Source organism: Crocodylus siamensis, chromosome 1 (genome assembly GCF_052110815.1).
Source record: "Crocodylus siamensis isolate JL-2025a chromosome 1, ASM5211081v1, whole genome shotgun sequence".
Classification (NCBI taxonomy): domain Eukaryota; kingdom Metazoa; phylum Chordata; order Crocodylia; family Crocodylidae; genus Crocodylus; species Crocodylus siamensis.
This window is the reverse complement of record NC_143395.1, coordinates 265,186,267-265,206,115: the sequence shown is the minus strand read 5'-3', so window position 1 is coordinate 265,206,115 and position 19,849 is coordinate 265,186,267. Positions and strand designations below refer to the sequence as shown.

The window sequence follows — 19,849 nt, the reverse complement described above, 5'->3', positions numbered from 1 at the left end:
GACAGGGGCATAGCCTGGCCCTGCAGGCAAGGATTGCAGGGAGTATGGTGGGAGGCATGTCCCAGCCTCATGGAAGGAAGAGGTTATGTCTCAGTCCTGGGAGAGGTGAGGGTGCAATGGAGAGGGAAGGGAGCATGGTCCTACTGGGTGACTTGGAGGAAAGGGGGCATGGTCCAGCTCCATCTGGCCCCACAGGACTTGGGATTTTGACAGTGCCAAGGGATGGCACTACTGCCACTTCCTCCACCACCAATTTTCCTATCCCATGGGCTGGATTCCAAGGCTCCACAGGCTGCATTTGGCCTGTGGGCCAGAAGTTGAGCACCCCTGGTATAGACTGACATAACAATTATATCTGTTGATACCAGTACAAGCTATTACAGTGTAACCATCACTTCTGTAAGCTCCTTTTAAGAATACAAGTGTAACAAAACGAATGCAAATTATACTCTTTACCGTATTTTCTTTCTTATGATCTGCATCAAAACTGCCTGGGGAAAACTGGGGTGTACATTTCTGTACAAGGAAAAGGGTTTCCCGTGAGTCTGGAAAGTTGGTGGGTGGATCGGGACTTGAAGAGAGCACAGAGCAATGGCAGCATTATCCGCTGCAGCTCTTGGAGCCATGACAATTAACACTGTCACCACTTACTCCCTCTTTCCCACCCACCAATCACCAAATTTACAGACCTATTGAGAGGTCCCACCTCCCCAACCAGTACTGGATTGGGCTGGCACATGCAGGGTCCGGCCAACCTCATATGAGGTCCATCCAATACCGTATGCCTGTTTTGAGCCATGTGCCAGATTGAACCCCACATGCCAAGTCCAAGACTGCACACTGTCTTTGGGGCCCTGTGCTTGGTTGGTCCCAGCTTGTGGACCCAACATCAGTGTGGCTAGATCAGGCCCTGCTGTGTGAATCTCATCCCCCAAGCCCTCAGGCCCTGTGCATGGTCCCTCAGCCCCAGAGCCCAGACCTCAGGTACTTACCTATACTCTAAGGTAAGCTCTTTTTTCTTTGTTAGGATGTTTTCATTAACTTGTATCCCAATAGGTGCATATAGATGCAACAGTTGCATTGTAACAGCTAACATATGCTCCCAAACAGTATCTTCCTTCCCTTTTTAAAGTGATTAAATGGTAGATTCAAAGCACAAGCTTTTGTTTTCTTGGTGATTTGTCTTTTTTCCATGTTGGTTTAGGGTCTAAAGAATATTTTTGTCCTTTTCTGTATATCTAGCATCTTGTGTTGGTATGTAGGAGTACATTTAATCTCTTGCTGTGGCAGGGGGGATTTAAGTGGTGGGGTGGGCCCCTTGTCCCTCTGCCACCTGCCTCCCCTCTTCCCTCTACCCCTTGCCCTTGCCCTGGCCCCAGCCCTGGCTCTGGTTCCCACACAGTCCCAAGGCCAGAGGTGCTGCTATTGCAGCTATTGCTTATAACCATTGGTTTAGGTGCAGCCATTGCTGTCTGGCCAGGCAGGGGCTAGAGCTACCATGTCGGGGGTGGGAGGGGGGAAGAGGCTTTGGAAGATTGGTGGGGGGCATGGCTGTGACTTTGACCCTGAACCCAGATCAGGGCTGGAACCTCAGCAGCCACCTGTTCCCTCACCTTGTACCTGAATCCAAGACAAAGGTGTTTTTTCGCCAGGTAGAATGGGGTAAAAAAAACCCTTGTCTTGGATTTGAGTAAATATGGCACTTCAGCTTCTGGACCAAGGGTGAAAGCTTAGCCTGACTTGAAATATTTTGTTGTGTCCCTGTGCCAACATCTTTGTTAGTGAAAAGAAAGAAATGTGATTCTTTCCCTACTGTACTATTATAGACAATTCCTAACCTAATTGAGTTTCCAGTTTAATATAATGTTGACACTCGACAGATGGAACAAAATCTGACTGGAAGATATGGTAAAGGATGCAAATAATGATACTTTTGGTACTCTTTCATCCCCACCCCCAGTGAATACATGTAATTGTTTTCCCCTTGTCGGGTGCTTTTCAACTGGTACTCTTTGGTAGGTGTGATGGCACATGTGAATTTTTGACCATTTACATTTTATCACTCTGGACAGTGCACTTATAAATATTTTACTACTTGCATAGCTAGAAATTCAACTTGGTTAGGAAACAGTCATTTTAAACTAAACTTGCTGTTCTTAATCTTAGGCAGGGATCTTCTCAAATCGCTATTTCATAGAAATTGGGTGATTTCTGCAAAATCCATGGGGTAAACAAAACAAAACAAAAACTTACTAAAAATAAAATGCTGGCTCCCCAGTGGGAGCCAGAAGTCCTCCTGGTGGTGCAGCCTGGCACAAAGCGGGCTGCCGGCACTCAGGTAAGCAGGCAAAGGTGGCCTCCATCAGTCAGCAGCAAGTGATGGACATTCCTCAGCCAATCAGTGGTGAGGGACAGGGACATATGATGGACAGCCCTCTCCATCATTGGGGGGAGGCACACCAGGGACACTCAGATTGGCTGCGGAGTGGCATGGGTGAGCCAAGTGCCAAGATAAACCTGTGAAAATGACAGCTGGCCCCCACACAAGCTGCTTTGCCCCAGGCCGTGGGGGCTTAGCAGCGCGGGCTGCTTTGGGGCTTGGTGAAACCGGAAGTGCCACAATGGGCACTTTCAGTTTCGCTTTTGCTGCATTGAGTGGCATGCTGGTTAATGGAGCATGCTGGTTTCTAAGGTGCCAGATAATGCGGCTCTTACTGTAACTTTTTTCAGTTTGTTTTGCGTTTATAACACAAACACAGCCACATGCCTCCTGCCTGCTCTGGCCTTCTGAAGAAGGCAGTGACCACCTTATTCCCACACGTGTTGCCCCCTCTCCCATGGCTCCTGCCCACAGCCCTGCTCTCTGCACAGCCTATGCTACTGTCCTGGGCAGGTGGGGTGGGCCCTCATGTGGACAGCGGTGCCAAGCATGTTTGGAGCCACAGAGCACACTGCTGTCTCAGTGCTGGCAGGCCCTGCACAGCCAGTCTCCCACAGCTGCTTGGTTAAAAAGCCACTTCTGCAAAGGTGCCCGGTGTCTAGCAGAGCACAGTTTCCCTCATATGGCTTCTTACCTTGCCTGTGTACAGCCCAATGTCTCTGCAACAGCTCTGGCACTCAGGCCCCTGCTATGCATGCAGCATTGGTATGGCAGCAGCAGGAGCTAGTAACGGTCCCTTTGCTGTGTGTGGTGCCTGGTGACTGCTCCCCAGTGCCCTTTCCCCCTCCTGCTGCAGGACCTGTAGTCTGCCGCAGGCTTGGGCTGGCAGTGGGGCATCGGGACTGCACTACGCTTATCAGGGTGTTCTGGGCACACAGTTATAATGACCAAAAAAACCCAATTAATGTTATTTCTCGTTTTAGTGCTGATTTGATAGCCAACCAATATATCTGTGCACCCCTATTTGTACACTTTGGACTTATGGGTTGTTGCTGCAGCCTTCAATTAACCTTTGCTTATATATGGTTGATAGAGCTGTTGCAGAAGCTCTTTAGGAGCACCCAGTGCAGCTAGTCTGCCTGTCCTGTACCTACCTGCCCTTGTTATCAGAGAGCCTGATCACAGCAGTCTTCTCTGTCATTATAGTAAGTTTCTTCTGGACATGCTTGTCATGGAATCGACCCATGGACATTTGTAAAAGGCTGCCTCTTCCTCCAGTTTGCTCACTACTACAGTTTCTAATCTACACTTCCTTCTCCAGTTTTTCTTTCTCTCTTCCAAAGGGAAGTCTGGCCACACTTTTTGAAAAATAAAGCTTAGGTTTTTAAAAAAAGGATAAAAAGATAGGAAATCGTAATAAAGTCAGATATGCACCAGCCTGCAAGGATAGGAAGCTCTTATCAATCACTTCAGCTTCTGATCAAACTAATGTAGACTAGTCAGTCTGCGAAACTGACGTAATTTAAAATAGTTCAAGTTGTGACAACTCTGGGGTGTCTGGATGCTGCCAGAGATGCACCATGGGTTTGTATAAGCTTACTGGTCCCCCCCACTCCACTGAAGGGTATGCCCGGGTTATTAATTTGCCTAGAAATCGTAATTTACCCCAGGCACTTAACAGAAAAAACCAAAGGGTTTACTACACAGAGAGAAAAAGTGATCAAATGATTTGATGACAGAATATGGTAAAACAAAACTGACAAAAATCCTCAAAAATCTTTACCCTACTTTTGGACTACCACCTACCCCTCATCAAATGTCCAAGAAAATCCCCAGAAGTTTTCTGAAGTGTCTCTGCCTGTGGCTTTCTGACACAAATACATATTTTAAAAAACTCCTGTGGTTCTTAATAGGGATCCTTTGCAATGTGGAAAAATCTAGGAATTGCTATGTTTCCAGGTTTGAAATGCCTGCTGTGGTGCAGGGCAGCTAGTGTCGGATCTAAAAAATCATCAGTAACCAGGAATCTGGATATCTGGGCAGCTGGATTATTTTATAGTTACACATTAGTTTGTTTGTTTTTTTAAGGGTTTAATCCAAGCTGTAATCAAAATCATTATCAAAATAGCAACATCAGTTTTTTTGATGGAGAGGAGTTGTAAGATCAAGTTTTTTATGTACTTTTTGACTTTTTCTATGGGATTGATTTTATTGGTGAAGATAAGGAGAAGTTTTCTAATATCACTTTTTACACATAGGCTTATAATTGCTAATAGATATGCATCATATGTTTGTTCTGCCATTATTTGATTTTATCTGTATTATCTATTTTCAGGTTTTTAATGCAAAAACAGCAGAGCTCCTGAGCCACCATCAAGTAGAAATACAACAGAAATTCCCTAAAGAAGGGTATGATTCCATATACGTACACATTTATTTGCATAGGTTTTAGTGTGATGTATTTGTTTTTTACATGTTTTTGGTATTAATTGTTTCATGTGGTAGAGGATTTTTTGGAACCATCAAAGAAAATTTTTGGAGCCATCAGGGATGTGCACCAAGGTTAAACTTCTGAGACTGTGTTTATGAAAGTTTGACCTGTTACTGTCACCCTCCAGTTCCATTTAAAGGAGCTAAAGTTAGCCATTCCCTTGATTTGTCCACATTCTTCAGCTTCGTTCACTATTGCTAAATATACTGTACACAAGTCATTGAAGGTAATCCTTGGATCATCTTTTTCCACTGTATTCTAGCAAGAAAATTGTGTGTTTGTTTGCAGATGCATGTGTTGTGAAAATGGACTCCAACTTAACAACACAGAAAGGGTTTTAACTTTAATCTGACATTTTCTACTACTTATACAGGATGTGCTTAGTCATTCCATCATGAAAGGAAACAAGTTGACTGGAGATTAGCCAAGAGTTAATATTGTTTTGATTATTTCACTTGTGACTTTCTGTAATGTTCTCATAAAATATTTATATGTATTTCCATAAATGTAGCGGCTGTCTTAAATTTTTGCCTGTGCTTTGACTGCTGTCTAATATTTTTAAAGGTGGGTGGAGCAAGATGCAAAAGAAATCTTGCAGTCAGTCCATGAATGTGTGGAGAGAACATGTGAGAAATTGAAACAGCTGAACATAGATATTACCAACATAAAAGGTACTACTGAAGTTTTTACATGTCTGGTTTTTGGGGATTGGAGGGTCATATAGGAATGCAGTTTGTTTAGTGGTTTTCAAACTATGTTCTGCAGGACCCCAGGGTTCTGTGACAGATCATTAAAGGTTTGCAAAGACATTGGAGGTAATGGAGGAATGGGCCAAGGGGCGACTTATGTCATCACCCCACCAGGTCACCTGGTTCTGCATCAGCCCACGTGGCCTGCAGACCTAGGGGTAGGAGTTCTGCAGCAGAAGTGATATAAAAGGATTCTGCGATGAGGAAATTTGAAACTGTTGAGTTAGTATGTAGAAGCGTGGCAGGTTCAGGTCCTGGGTCACACTCCCAAAACAGTTCTGAATAACGGAAAAAAGAGAAGAGACTGTTGGTGCTTATTAGTAGGGCATTGTCTGGCAGAATATACAGACTAAATCTGTTCTCCTCAGGCATTGCACAAGATTAAGCAACTAATTGACGAAACTTGTTGTTTCAAAATATAGTTCCTTTGTACTGCATGACAGTATGAAAGAATGAGATGTAGAATATTCAAAATCATAAACAAATGGAAGATATAAAAGTATACTTCTAGAATAGAAACTACTTACAGTGGAAGTTTTTCATTATCCATTCATTTACCTCTCCTTTAGCTCCAGAAAAAGAATATTTCTAAAAAAAAGTTCACTTTTATTTGTTTTTATCCATTAAGCCATTGGAGTCAGCAATCAGAGGGAGACAACTGTGGTTTGGGACAAGACAACTGGAGAACCTCTGTACAATGCTATTGGTAAATATTTTCGTGTCCAACTGTGTATAGCCTACTATAATCCATATTAGGGATGTAAACATCATTTAAAAATAGTTGTTTAACCTCCTCTAATTATATTAGTTAAACAATTAACCAATAGCACAGCAGCTCCAGCACAGCTGCTGCTAGAATCCACTCCCAGCTCCCTGGACCCTTTGACTCGGGTGATGGAGAGAGAAGGCAACCCCAGACAACACAGGCCAGATGAAGTTCTCTGCTGAAAGGGAGGAAGCACCTGTAAATGAGCAATGATTCCTTTGGCCACCACATGAATGAGCTCTGCAAGGAGGAGACACAAATAAGGGCAGCAAGGCCCAGAGCTGCCCTGCTGGAGCCCTCCTGCATGGGGCTGCTGCACTCAGTTCGCTCTGCCCTTCACAGCCAGGCCTAGGAATATGGCTCCCTTGGCCCCCCAGTTCTGCCCCCCACAGGGATGCCAGGCTTTGCAGGCACTTAGCCCCTGGCGGTGGAGTGCAGCCCCAGCCCTTTCCCCGCTGTGCTCCCCAAGGCATGTGTGCAGCCACTGCCTGCAGCAAACCAGGCCAGGGCTCCCAACCCTGGTACAGCTGCTTGCAGGCTCGTGGCTGCCTCCTGCGAGTAGCCTGGGCTCCACACAGTAAGGTTTGCAGCCTCCTCACCAACTACTGCAAGCAGCCCAGGCTCCATTGCTGGCAGCTGGGGCCTTTCCAGAGCTGGGGCTCTCTGTGGCGTGCTGAGCAAAATGGCTCCATGTGCAGTGCTCTGGTACATGTGCCAGGGGTTGCCATCCCCTGCTACAGAATATCCTTCAGCATTTGTGTGCATCTTCCAGAGATCTAAATGACTTGTCTTACTTTTTCCCATTAATTGGAAGCTTTCAAAGAGCCTTCAGGAACTTGAATGAGACACTGCCTTTAGGGGTTTTGAAGCTTTTAGGCTTGGAGGTTTTCTTTCTTTTTAAAATAGCTTTCTGTGTGTTGAAGTTGTTAATACGTTTACAACTTCATTCTGTGTAAATCAGTAGCTCTGGGTGTGGGTGCATCTACTTTGCAAAGTTGTCTAATTAGGTCCTCAGTAAAGCATCACCATCTACCCGCATGCTGGTATTAGGATGCAGTAAAGTTAACTCCGTCATAAGATAGTAGTGTCAAGGACAGTACTGTCTTATGGCTGAGTCATGTACTGCACTGAAACGCACAGGTAGATGGTGATGGGGCTGGCTGGGGCATGAGGGTGCTAAAGGGCAGGGGCTGCCTGCCACCTAGCTCTGCACTTTAACACCCTTGTGCCCCAGCCAGTCCCAACACCACCACCCAGAGCCTGAGGTTTGACCCCTCCTGAGTCTGCTGCCAGCCCAGAGCTGCTCTGCCCCAGCTCAAAGTGCTGCTGTCCTTGGCACAGGGGTAGATGTTGTGCCTGGGAGCAGTTGTCTCTGGCTGAAATAGCTCTTGAGTTTGTTGCTGTGCATTAATTTCAAGTACAGATACACCCTTTTTATTGCTGTCTGTTGCTGTAGTTCAGAGTATTCACAGCAGTAGTAAATAAATAAACCTGGTGTTTGTTTTTAAGCTTTCTAAATGAATGACATTTAGTCTTGTGGTAGTGTAAGTGTTGTAATTTCCTTGTTTATCTTTGAGGTGGAGAAAAAAGATTTTTCATAGTCTGTGTAGAAGCTTCTACCCAATAAGTTGTTCTTCAAAATGGAATGCAAGCCTTCCACTTGTTTAGGTCTTTAAGTGATACAGAAACATGCTTATGGCGAGTTCTTTTCTGTCAGCCTTTTTAAAGAAATACATAAACTTCTCGAATATTTTCAGATTTGTGATCTTAAACATTAAAATATTGTACCTAAAGTGACAGCGTGTTTGGGTACTTCAAAAAGAAAATGATTATCCTGGTACAAATGTTTTCTGCTATTTCACTTGTAGTGTGGCTTGACCTGAGAACCCAGTCAACAGTTGAGAGGCTTCTTAACAGAATTCCTGGGAAAAATAAATCCTTTTTTAAGGTAAGGAGTATTTCCAGAAAATCTAATTAGTAGTGTGTTAAAGCAGTGTAGGCCAACCATTTTGACAGGTGCACCACAAATAAGAGTCCTTCCGCACCTCCCTGTCAGCCTCCCACCAAAGTGCTTCTCCCAGTCAAAAGTATATGTGATAGTTTGTGCCCTGGGCTGCTGGAATGGAGATGAGGGAACTCCAGCTGTAAGGAGCAGAGGCAAGATGCTGCTGCAGAAGGAGGTGTCACTACTAAAAGTCAGATTAACCTTTACCTAGCCATGCAACCACAGCAGTTTTATATAGCAAGTGAGGATTCAAAGCTCAGGATTCAGTGGCATCTACAGAGCTAGGACAGGGTTAACCTAGTTTTGGTGCTGACACCTGACAACACTGCTCTGCTCCCTTTCTCCCTTGAGGTCCCTTCCTTTACTGAGCACCCAGGGCTTGCGCTGGTGCCCATGCTACTTATAGCATGTACCACAGGTTGGGTACTCCTGTCTTATGGTTTTCAAGTAGTTGATGGTGTATGTATGTTTATGACTTTGCATGTAGGGTTGGTGGTTGTAGCCCTGTTGGTCTAAGGACATAGGCAGGCAAGATTCTTTGGATAGATGTGATATCTTTTATTAGAGTAACTAAATAGTTGGAAACAAGTTCTTTGCAGGCAATTGCCGGAAGAAGGGTGTTCGTGCCCAAAAGCTTGCCAATAAACTTTTTTCAACTATTTAGTTGGTCTAATAGAAGATATCACATCTACCCAAAGAACTTTGCCAAACTTTGTGAATTTTGGGTGTTTGCAAATATATATATATTTTTAAAACTTTCCCCAAACCTGGAAATTCTGAGTTAAGACCTCCAGTTCATCCTTAACTTGTCAAATTGTTACATTGGTTAGGGAATCTAGTAGCATCTAGGGATATCAGAATGAATTCTGAAAGCAGAAAAAAATTACTTACCCAGTTACCAAAGGAATTGGCCCAGTCTATAAGTTGTTGAAGTGTCACTGCATGGGAGTTGTGGAAGTTAGGTTTCACAATATCACTCTAAAAATAGAAATCACCCCTGGAATTAACAAGAAAAAGTTTGACACCCCCCCCATACTTCTTTATGTAAAATTCTTTAAAAATGTGTCCTGATTCTTTCATATCTAGATTCTAATAAAGCAAACTTGACAGTTACTGAGAAACTATTTAACAAAGTGTATTTCCTTTTCACATTTAACTTCTTAACATGGTGGATGTACAGCTGTAAAATTTCATAGATTTCAAAGACATTAGGGCTGGAAGGGACCTCGGAAGATCATTGAGTCCAGCCCCCCGCCCAAAGGGCAAGAAGTCAGCTGGGGTCATAGGATCCCAGCAAGATAAGCATCCAGTTTGCTCTTGAAGGTGTTCAATGTAGGTGCTTGAACCACCTCTGATGGCAGGCTGTTCCAGACCTTGGGGGCTCGGACAGTAAAGAAATTCTTCCTTACGTTCAGCCTAATACAGTCTTGTAGTAGTTTATAACCCTTCATCATCCCTTGGGGTGCTCTGGTGAACAAACGTTCCTTCAGATACTGGTGTTCACCCCGATAAACTTATAGGTAACCATCAGATCACCCCAAGCCTGCCCTTTTCCAGGCTAAAGAGCCCCATGGCAGCCATCTATACCCGAGGTTCAATCATGGGTGGAGTCCCACCAGGTCTCCGTTATTCCTATGACATCATAATTATTTGCATGGAGCAGAAGGAGCTCGTCCTCCTGTTTATTCCCCAAGCTCCTGGCATTTGTGTACAGGCAGGCAAGTGTCCCCTTGGGGGCTCTTGCCTTGCTCACAGATTGTACCAGGGCTGGGGCAGGGGTGGGTTCCCTTAAGTGTCTTGGCCTGCTGGCTTTGGAAGGGTTGCTCAGTGGGCCAGCAGTGGTGGTAGTCCCCCTGTCCCCCCATGGGCTTAGTTTAAAGCTTGGTGGAGCAGGTCAGCCAGCCTGGCTGAGAAGAGGCCATCTCTTCCCAGCAGCTCGCTGCCTCTCTCGCCAAAGAGTGGGCTGTGGTCATGGAAGCCAAAGCCTTCCTGATGACACCAGCGCCACAGTCTTTGGTTGACTCTGTGGATCCTCCTTTCCCTCCTCAGCCCAGCCTGGAAGGATCGACGAGAACACCACCTGTGCCCCCAGACCTTTAGCCCCGCTCCCAAATCCCTGTAGCGACTCATGACCCGGCTGGGAGCGCTCCGAGCCATTTCATTGGTGCCCACGTGACTAAGGAGCATAGGATAATGGTCTGCCGGCCAGAGGAGCTTAGGGATCTTCTCTGCAATGTCCCAGATGTGGGCCTCCGGCAAGCAGCAGACTTCCCGGGCTAAGGGATCAGGGCGGCAGATTGCCCCCTCAGTCTCCCTCAGGATGGAGTCTCCCATGACAAACACTTTGTGCTTTGCTTGGGGAGAGCGGGGGCGGTAGCTGCAGTTGAGCCTGTGTTGCTTGTGGGAGCTGGCAACTCAGCAGTCTCTGCTGGAGCAGCAAGAAATGTGTACCTGTTGGTAAGCTCCAGTGGGGCAGGGGCCTTGGTGCGGCGGACCTTAGGGCCCTTGACCACCTTGGTCCATGCCCCTGACTGGACAGAGTGGGAGGTCCTGGAGTCCTCCTTTGCCCTGAAGGGAGACAGTGGTCTACCTTCAGGTCCCAGGGGAAAAGGGCCTGGCAGTAGGAGTCAATCTCCTGCTCACAGTCCCTGATGGCACGCAGTCTCTGGACTGTGTCCTGGAGCTCCTCCAGCTGGTGTGCCAGAGACCCCAAAAGGGAGCAGACCCCACACGGGGAGGTGGCCATGCTTGTGGCCGCCAGAGCCTGAAAAAGGGACAGGCAGCCCCCACAGCCGAAAGCTAGGTGCTCCGTCTGCGTGGAGCCTGGAACCTCGGGCTCTGTCTGGGTGGCTGTCTCTGAGGTGCCGGGCGGGGGGCCGCAGAGCCCGAGGGGACCCGAGGGGTGCGACACGTACCTCTGGTAGGCTGGCTATGGCTGGGACTGTCTACCTTGGGGGGTTCGCAGGCAGGGTCTCGGGCCCTCCCGCGCACCCTCCTGCGCGAACTCCACACTAACTCACGCGCTGGCAGACAAGTGCGCCTGTTTGCGCAGCTCCGGTCACGTGGCTCCCTTGGGGGCTGGGAGAAGCAGGGGCCTGGGCAGGGCTTGACTCGGCCCGGCTCCCCTCAGCCGCCTCCTCCCACTCAGAGAGGGGTTAACCCCTCCCACCACGGGCCCCACTTCCGGCTGTGCTGGGGGTCTGCGGGGGCTCCGCGGCTGCTGGGGGGTCTCTGGGGGCTTCAGGGGAGCGGGGGTGTGGCGGACTTTCACCCGCGCATCTCTCACCACTCCGGAGCCTAACTGAGGTTTTTTGAATGCCATTCTGTTTTCTGGATACACCCAATAATAGCAGATCAGTGAAGCAGCATGTTAGCTTGATTGGCCCTAAAACCAAAAACTAGCAGTCTGTCCTCTCAAAGATACTCACTTAAGCATCTGGGTTTGCTCTCTGATTGGAGGCAGCTATTTAAGATAAGATATGACTTCTACAAACGCTCGTATCTTGTTACTATGTGCAAGATCTTTGAACTGCCCACTGGTACGTTGACTAACAAAGATCACAGCAGCATGTTAGTATTTGGTTTTGATGTATGCAGGCTTACAATATTGGGAACATCTGTTCTCTTGTTTTTAAGACATTTTTAGTTGTTTTTTCTTTTTGAAAGACCCTTGATTGCTTAGTGTCTCTTTTCTCTCGCCCTTTGTTCCCCAATATAATGTAAAAATATGGAAGTAATTGGGAAGAATCAATTGACTGGATGCCCTAAAGATTTTTTCAATTTTGCAGCCTAGGACTGGTCTTCCACTTAGCACATATTTCAGTGCAGTGAAACTTCGATGGCTGCTGGATAACGTGGAAGAAATTAAGCAAGCAGTTGATGATGGACGCGCTATGTTTGGCACCATTGATTCATGGCTTATATGGGTACGTTTGTGAGGTTTTGTATCACAAGCTTTGATTGTGAACGCAGACACCCCCTCTTGCGTGAACACCTGATTGGGTCATTCTTAGGAGGCTATGTTTGATGACAGCTGTATGTTTGCCTGTCTCTGCAAAGTCTTCCCACTGTTGTAGTAACCTGTTTTTTTTCATGTCCTCCTAAACAATAAAGGGCATTTTTTCAGACTGAGACAAAAGGCTCTATATTTACAACTGCTTTCAAGTGCTTTAATTGTGTATGACTTGCTCTCACGTTGTGGGGAAGAAGGAAGTGTTCTTAGCTAAAGCAGACTTCCACATTGTAAATATGGCCCACCTAATAACTTCTAATACTGACATTTGGGCAAGACAAGCTAATTCATGCCATATGTCATTTAAATATTCTAACCATCATGCTTGGTGTGGGTCTTGTTAGCAAAGTGTCACTAAAATTTTGCTTATGCTTTCGGAAAATGTGGACCTTCAGAGACTTTAGCAAACTACCTTTGCAGCATGTTGAAAAAGGAGAAATTAAAATACACAGATTCAGATTCCTGTACTGTGTATAATTCTTCTTTTGTCTAACTTCTCATTCATTCATTGAAAAGGTGTCAGAGTTCCAGCTTCTAAGGGCACAAAATATTCTTAATGGAAATAATTTCGTTTTAATAAATGTTTTTTTTGTTTGTTTGTTTTGTTTTGTTTTTTGTTTTGTTTTTTATAACACCTGTACACAATTAGTGGGCTGCTAATTTTTTCCCCTGCTGACATTATTGCTGGCTGCTTTATTCAGAGTTTGACTGGCGGAAGGAATGGAGGTGTTCATTGTACCGATGTGACTAATGCCAGTAGAACAATGCTGTTCAACATTCATTCCTTGGAGTGGGACCCTGAACTCTGCCAGTAAGTTCAATTTTTTTCATTACATTTAGTGAAATAGCAGTGTTAGTGTCTGTCTTTACACATCATTGACTAATTGTGTCTTTCAAAGATTTTTTTTTTTTCTCAGACAACGCTTGTCTGGTCACATTTGTGACTAAAAAGCAATTAGTTGTATTTACTATGAACATAACAACTTGGGTTTCTTGTTTTTACATATCCACATAACTGTTGTCTGGATTAATGAAGGGGGACAAACTCTAGTATTTTTCTATAGCTGGAAAAATGGCACACAAGGAAGGCATAAACCTTAATAGATTTCATTTCATTTCTTAGCTCTCAAACTAGTCCTTCAGAACATCCACATTTACTATGGTGGGAAATTGTAGATGTTGTTTTAAATTCAAGCTTTACAAAGAGTTGTGTTGGGTTTGGATTTTGGTGTTTTTTCTTTCTGTTCTTTTCTATCTCCCCTTTTTTTTTTGTTTAAAGTACGTATCTGCTTTGAAAATGACGTTCTGGAATGTGACTGGGATTGGATGTGTTGACTGAACACTCAAAAATACATGCATTTTTAGAGTATGGACAGACCAACGCTTGGAGTAATCTAACTGTAGTGGAACCCACTAACTCTAACCCTGCTTTACTCAAATATAGGGTGGGGAAGGGTTGGTCTACAGGCTTATGCTTCTGAGTAGCAGCCATTCCTCCCCTTTTGAAGCCACTACAAGTGTGGTTTTTTTGGTTGTTGTTTTTTGTCTGTATCCTTAATACAAGATGGGTATCCTCCATAGCAACTGTGTGGAAGGGCAGTGAGTAATGGATTAAGATATGGCAATCACAGTTTCCTTCACATGGTTATGTTTTATAGTTTAAATTTGTCTAAGTAGATCTTCCTTATTAATTCAATACAAATAGATGCAAACTAACTAGTCTTGTTGTTTTCAGGTTTTTTGATATTCCTGTGGAAATGCTTCCAAAAGTGAGGAGTTCCTCTGAGATCTATGGCCTGATGGTATGTAGGTTTGTTTGTTTGTTTCTTTTTTGTGCTTAAACTCTCTCTCCTGCAAACACAGTTATTGAAGCATAGGTTGAAAAACCTCCTGGTAGTCTGTTTTTTAAAGCAGTGTAGGTTGATTGTCAACATTGAAAATAATAGTAGTACCTTTACCTGTTATCACAATGGTGCTCAACCTCTGGCTCAAAGAATAAATTCAGCCCATGGGAGCTCCCTACAAGTGTGTAAATTTGGCATCAGGGAGCAGTGGCAATATTAACTGCCATGACTGAGTGCAACTAATGCTGACCCCACTACCTGCCACCAAATTTTCAGACCTGTGGGGACCCCACAGGCTGGATGACTGTCCTGTATGGTACATGGGTTTTCTCTGCTGCCATGAGGCCAGGCCAGATTGCACCCATGAATGACTCCATGTTGTAACCCCATGTTGGATCCAACCCCATGCCATTCATCTAGCCTGCAGGGCCAGAAGGTTGTAAACCACTGTTAGCTAATGAAAACAAATGGAAGGACTTTTCAGTAATAATAAAAATCTGATTCCTATTTAGTGATTCACAATCTACTTGGAAAAATTCATTCTGAAAAACCACAAAGAAAAAGTAATTAGCTAGCTTCAAACAGTGCCCTTGCTGAAGTGATTACTACTTTGGCAGCATTAGCTGCAGAAGGAGCAATGAGAGATTTATATGGGACTATAATTAGTAAAGGGAATGGTAAGACTACTGTTTCAGGCTCATGAGATTTAAAAGGAGGATTTGGTATAATTCTGATAGATCAAAATTACAAGTGGCATCTTGCATTGTCTTTGTTGTTGTTAAGAATCTGGTTCTAGTTGCTAGGGTAAGCTTAAGGTACAAAAAACACTATTGGAGCATTGCTGGTCTTGCAGTCAAACTGCTTCTTGAGCAACTGCAGAGACTTCTCACAGGAGGCAGTCCTGAATTGTGGCCAGTCAGTTGGGGCTGAGACATTTGTACCTCAGAAGAAGTGGTGCGGTATGGTACTATAATGTTAATGAATCTGACCTTGTTTTTCCCTTGGCTGGGAAGTCTTCAGAACAGGAGCCTGTATATAGATTCTTTTCTCTACAGGAAACTCTTTTCTGCTCTGAAGGTTATCCTTTTATATATGCTCCAGATAAGTCTGCCTTGCCCTTTTTTTAATTATAAAATAAATTAAAAAAAAGTCTGGCTCTAACCAGCCAAAAATCTAAATGTTTTTGCCAGTGGGAGAAGACATTCACATTTAGAATCCAAAGGGGTTAGATTAATTTAGAACAACTTGATTACTCTTTGCTAGTACAGCAGATGGGAGAAGAAAAATAGTACAGGATAGTAGATGATTTTCAACTTGTACTAGTCTGTTTCTGTTTTTCCCTTTCCCAACCCACTTTTTTTTTTCTTGCTGACTGTAGAAAATCAGTTCTGCTGTGGTGAGTAGAGGCTTTCATCAGGCTGTCCACCAGTTCTCATCCATTTGTTCAAATACAGTGCATTTCCGCTTACAAATGTTATTTTTGCATACAATTAAGTAAAATAAAATTCGTAAGTCTCTCCATATTGAAGCACTGCAATGATATGACCAGGTTAACTATGAATTAGCTGGAATGCTTGCATAAATCTCAGGTGGAGAAAAACATTTTTTCATAAGAGAAACAAACATAGCTACTGGCTAATAGAGAGAGCTTTCTCTCATAAGAATATGGAATATCCTTTTGCCTTCAATATTAATAGATTACTGGCATATAAATTTTGTGGTTTTTTTGTTTTTGTTTTTGTTTTTACGAATTCATATAAACTGCTGAACATTCAGCCTATAGAATGGGAATTCAAGAAATAACTAAGACTTTCCAACTGGAAATGCACTGTTATGTCTTACGCATGGCTTCACTGAAAATGCATTGTCACAGCTCCACAAAGAAGCAACTTTGTTAAGTAAAGCAGATCTTGACGGGGCACTGCATATCGGTGATGCCTGTGGTTATTTGCAAGAATACACCTGAAGGATCTGTCTGGAACATTGTGATTTGTGTTTTGAAGAAATGCTGCATAAATGAAAACTTTTTAATCTGAAAATGAGATCTAATTTATCTTAGTTAAAAAAATGAGTTGTAATTTTTCAGAAATGCTATAAGTGCAAAGCATAAACGTTATTGCTAGAGGCCACATGTTAGCATCTTTGTGTTCTCTGTCGTGGATAATACTATAACTCTTAAAACAAATTATGCTGAAAATGAGAACTGTTAAAACGGGTTGGTCTAGTCCTCCTTTGAATCTTGAGTCAGCCTATGAATCTTGCAATTTCTTGGCTTAGTTTTAGGCCTGATGTGGTAGATTAAGTAGAGATCCTATGTGTACTAGGATCATGGTGTTGCAGGGACCTCTAATGTTCCCTCTAAGTGACAGGACCTGCTTTGCAGGCCATCTTTTTTTTTAAAGGCACTGTTTCAACCCTTGTGGCTTCAATGCATTTCTCTTGTACGTAGTGTAGAGGGGAGAAAGCTCTGCTCATTTACTCGCAGGAAAAATTCCTCTTGAGTCTGAATCTTGATCTTGACCACAGAGATGGGAAACGTAATAATCCAAGATACATACTTTTATAGTCTAATAGCAGCCATCATAGAAAGTATAGAGCATATATTCATTTAAAAAAAAAATCCAATTCCTATAAAGTCAAAGTGATGTAGAAGGGAAGGCAAGAGAAGAGAGGTAGAACGAGGCTAGCTAACAGAATCCTTCCAGAGGGTTGGCGAGGGTGGTACCATTTTACTTTTGGAGTGGGTGACCAAGGTTCGGGGAGAACCTCTGCGGATTTTTGGATTTCATACCTATTTTTCCAGTCTTTAATACACTTTCAGCACAATACAGGGTCAGTTGTCATACGCTATTTTAAAAATTTCATTGTGCATCTGAAAGGTAATATGTAGAAGAGACCTAGGAAATGGAAAGGTGGCATAGTGACATTTGTGCCTGAGCTTGTTCTTCCTTGTAAGCATTAGTTGGCCTTCCGCTTTGTTATCATAGACTGTTTTATCAAGATTGAGGGACTAGAAAAAGTCTGGTAACAAGGATCATACTTCTCCTCCAAAGTTTGGAATAAATATTTCCATGGCCACTCATTGGACAAACCACACCATGATTCTGTCACCATAAAGTCATAGGAAAGGAGGAAGGATATTAACTGATGCCTAGCATAGTTGGTGACACGATAGTCTGCTTCTCTTCTTGGCCACGTAAATGTATCGTTTTTATTTGCCTGATTTTGCCTTCATGTTTTAACCCTTAATCTACCACTATACTCTTTAGGCTCTTCCAGTCTTCATTGTATTTATTTTTTTCCCTCCTACATCCACCTTCAGCTTTAGGGCAGATCAGGTTCTTTGGCTAAATCTGATACCTTTCATTAAACCAACTAAAACTTTAGTTGCTCCAGTGAAAGATATCAGGTTTACCCACTAAACCTTGTCTGATTATGTTCTTAGGCCACCACAGCTACAGCCAACACCTCTGAAGTTAGATGCAATTCATGCATTTAAGTTGCATTGTTTTTTTTTCAAGAACAAAACACTTAAGCTTCATTGTTGTACCCAGTGGGCAATTGTCTTCTCTTCCATGAAACCTAGATTTCAGGCCCTGTGTTTAGCAATTATGTGGAAATTGATGAGAGTAGGATTAGCCTATATGTAGCTCTTGGGCATATCAGTTGAGTCCCAGGCATGTAAAAAACAAAAAAAAACCAAAAAAAACCCCAACCCAAACAAACCTGAACAGCATTTTTCATTCATGCTAATTTGCCACACCATGATATAGTATTGATCATGATTTTCATATTGCATACTAGCTTGTAAAAATACAGACAAATGAGTTAAATTTGGTGTTTTTTGGAGTGTACCTCAGTGAAGGGAGAAGAAAAGTAATGCAAGCTGTGTTTTTGGCACTCTTGTGATGTCCAGCTTTTACCAAGAAACCATGTTAGAAACTTGTTACTCTTGCTAAATGTTTCACTGTCTTCTGTTGAATGTTTATGTTTTGAATGCACTTACTAAAAAATGTTCTTCGCTTTTAAGTCACTACCCATTTTCATGTGGGTTAGAGCTTGGTTTCCATACATATATGAAGCATGCATCATTCTGTTAAAATGAATGGATCATTCTTTATTGCACAATTATTGCAATATTTATTTAAGAAATGGGAAATAATCCAATCTTACATGTTTGCCTTTTTTGTCAGAAGTCTGGAGCTTTGACAGGTGTACCAATTTCTGGGGTGAGTTGTACTCCAATTCAAAGTCTGGTGTGAGAGCTTGATTTTATAGAGAAAGATCTTCACTGTATAGAAGTGTTAAAATGAATTAATATTGTTGCAGAATAAGCAGACTTGTGTTGAAACATGTCATTTTTAATTCTAGCAAGCATGGTGTATGTTCTTGCTGACATCCAGGCTCACATCCAAGCCTGCTTTTCATTATCAAGCCCAACTGAATTATTAGCATTGATCTTTATTATCTGTGAAGGTAGCTCCACTTAAGTAAATGCTATGAAAAGAGGATAATGTATCACCAAATAAAGGCTTAAAGTACCAGACTTCTATACAGAAATGTTGAGAGTATCAGACTCAGACATGTGTTGATGCTACATTTGGTTGTTTGAATTTCCTTAAATTGATTTGCTGTCATAACTAACTGACAGCTTTTTTTGATGGTTTTAGTTGAGGAGAGTAAGTGTGAATAAAGAGACTGAAGGTGTATACATTTTTTTTCACTTCACATGTATGCACTTAACCCAAATGGGTCATAACTGTAGGCCAGAATAACTGGTTTAGTTCTGTTTTAAGCAGTAGTCCATATGGATGCCTTTGTTTTAAAATATTTCTCCTTTTCAGTGCTTGGGTGACCAATCTGCCGCACTAGTTGGACAAATGTGTTTTAGGGATGGACAAGCAAAAAATACGTAAGTTAGAACGAGCACATTGTAAATGGCATTGGATCATCTTCATTCTGTGGTGAATACATAAAGATAGATTTGTGACCTTATCCTAGCTAATTGCTGAGAGTTGCTGAGCACAAGTGACTGCAACTCCTTTTTCTTTCTTCTTTTTAAAAATACCTGCATGTGGATAGGTAACTTTTTTTAACCTTAGTAAGTGCCTAACTCAATATTGAACACACTGCAAACTTAACCCTGAAACTTTTTACTTGAAAAAATATGTTAAATATCCTATGATGATAGTCATCTAAAATTGCATCTTCCATAGCAAAATCCATAACTTCTAAAATTTGACTTCAATTTGAGTGGCCCAAGTTTAAATAAATGCAGGATTACAATATAGCTGTGATTTACAACCTCTTAAGACTCGAGATACACCTTGGAAAATGTTTGCTCTTGCCCTCCACGCCTTTCTTGACTACACAAAAATACTGTTTGGTTTTGGTTTGTTTGGGGGGGATGGAGGGGGTTGCATGTAGCCCACACATTTTTTCCAAAAACAACTTGCTGAAAATCTGCATGTGCACTGTATGCGAGGAAATGTGGTAATGCTGTTTAGCTACCAGTTGTGGCAGTGAGCAAGGCACTAGCCCTCGTCAACTACCCACACTCCAGGGCTGTTGTGGAGAATCTGTCTACAGCTGGTGTTGCAGA

At 43.1% G+C, this 19,849-nt stretch overlaps 1 protein-coding gene across 5 annotated transcripts in view; it reads left to right on the top strand.

The window, feature by feature from the left end:
- The window catches only part of GK (glycerol kinase), a 50,804-nt gene that overhangs the window by 7,207 nt on the left and 23,748 nt on the right, over window positions 1-19,849 (top strand). For 2 of the 5 annotated variants that reach the window (XM_090061955.1, XM_090061916.1), the window contains exons 2-11: window positions 4,716-4,789; window positions 5,436-5,542; window positions 6,249-6,326; window positions 8,255-8,334; window positions 12,180-12,317; window positions 13,105-13,214; window positions 14,139-14,205; window positions 15,626-15,643; window positions 18,441-18,476; window positions 19,092-19,159. In XM_090061955.1, the coding sequence (XP_089918081.1) occupies window positions 4,716-4,789; window positions 5,436-5,542; window positions 6,249-6,326; window positions 8,255-8,334; window positions 12,180-12,317; window positions 13,105-13,214; window positions 14,139-14,205; window positions 15,626-15,643; window positions 18,441-18,476; window positions 19,092-19,159 (776 nt within the window). The remainder of the gene's footprint in view (window positions 1-4,715; window positions 4,790-5,435; window positions 5,543-6,248; window positions 6,327-8,254; window positions 8,335-12,179; window positions 12,318-13,104; window positions 13,215-14,138; window positions 14,206-15,625; window positions 15,644-18,440; window positions 18,477-19,091; window positions 19,160-19,849) is intronic. The other 3 variants (XM_090061925.1, XM_090061945.1, XM_090061935.1) reach the window with 3 other exon arrangements.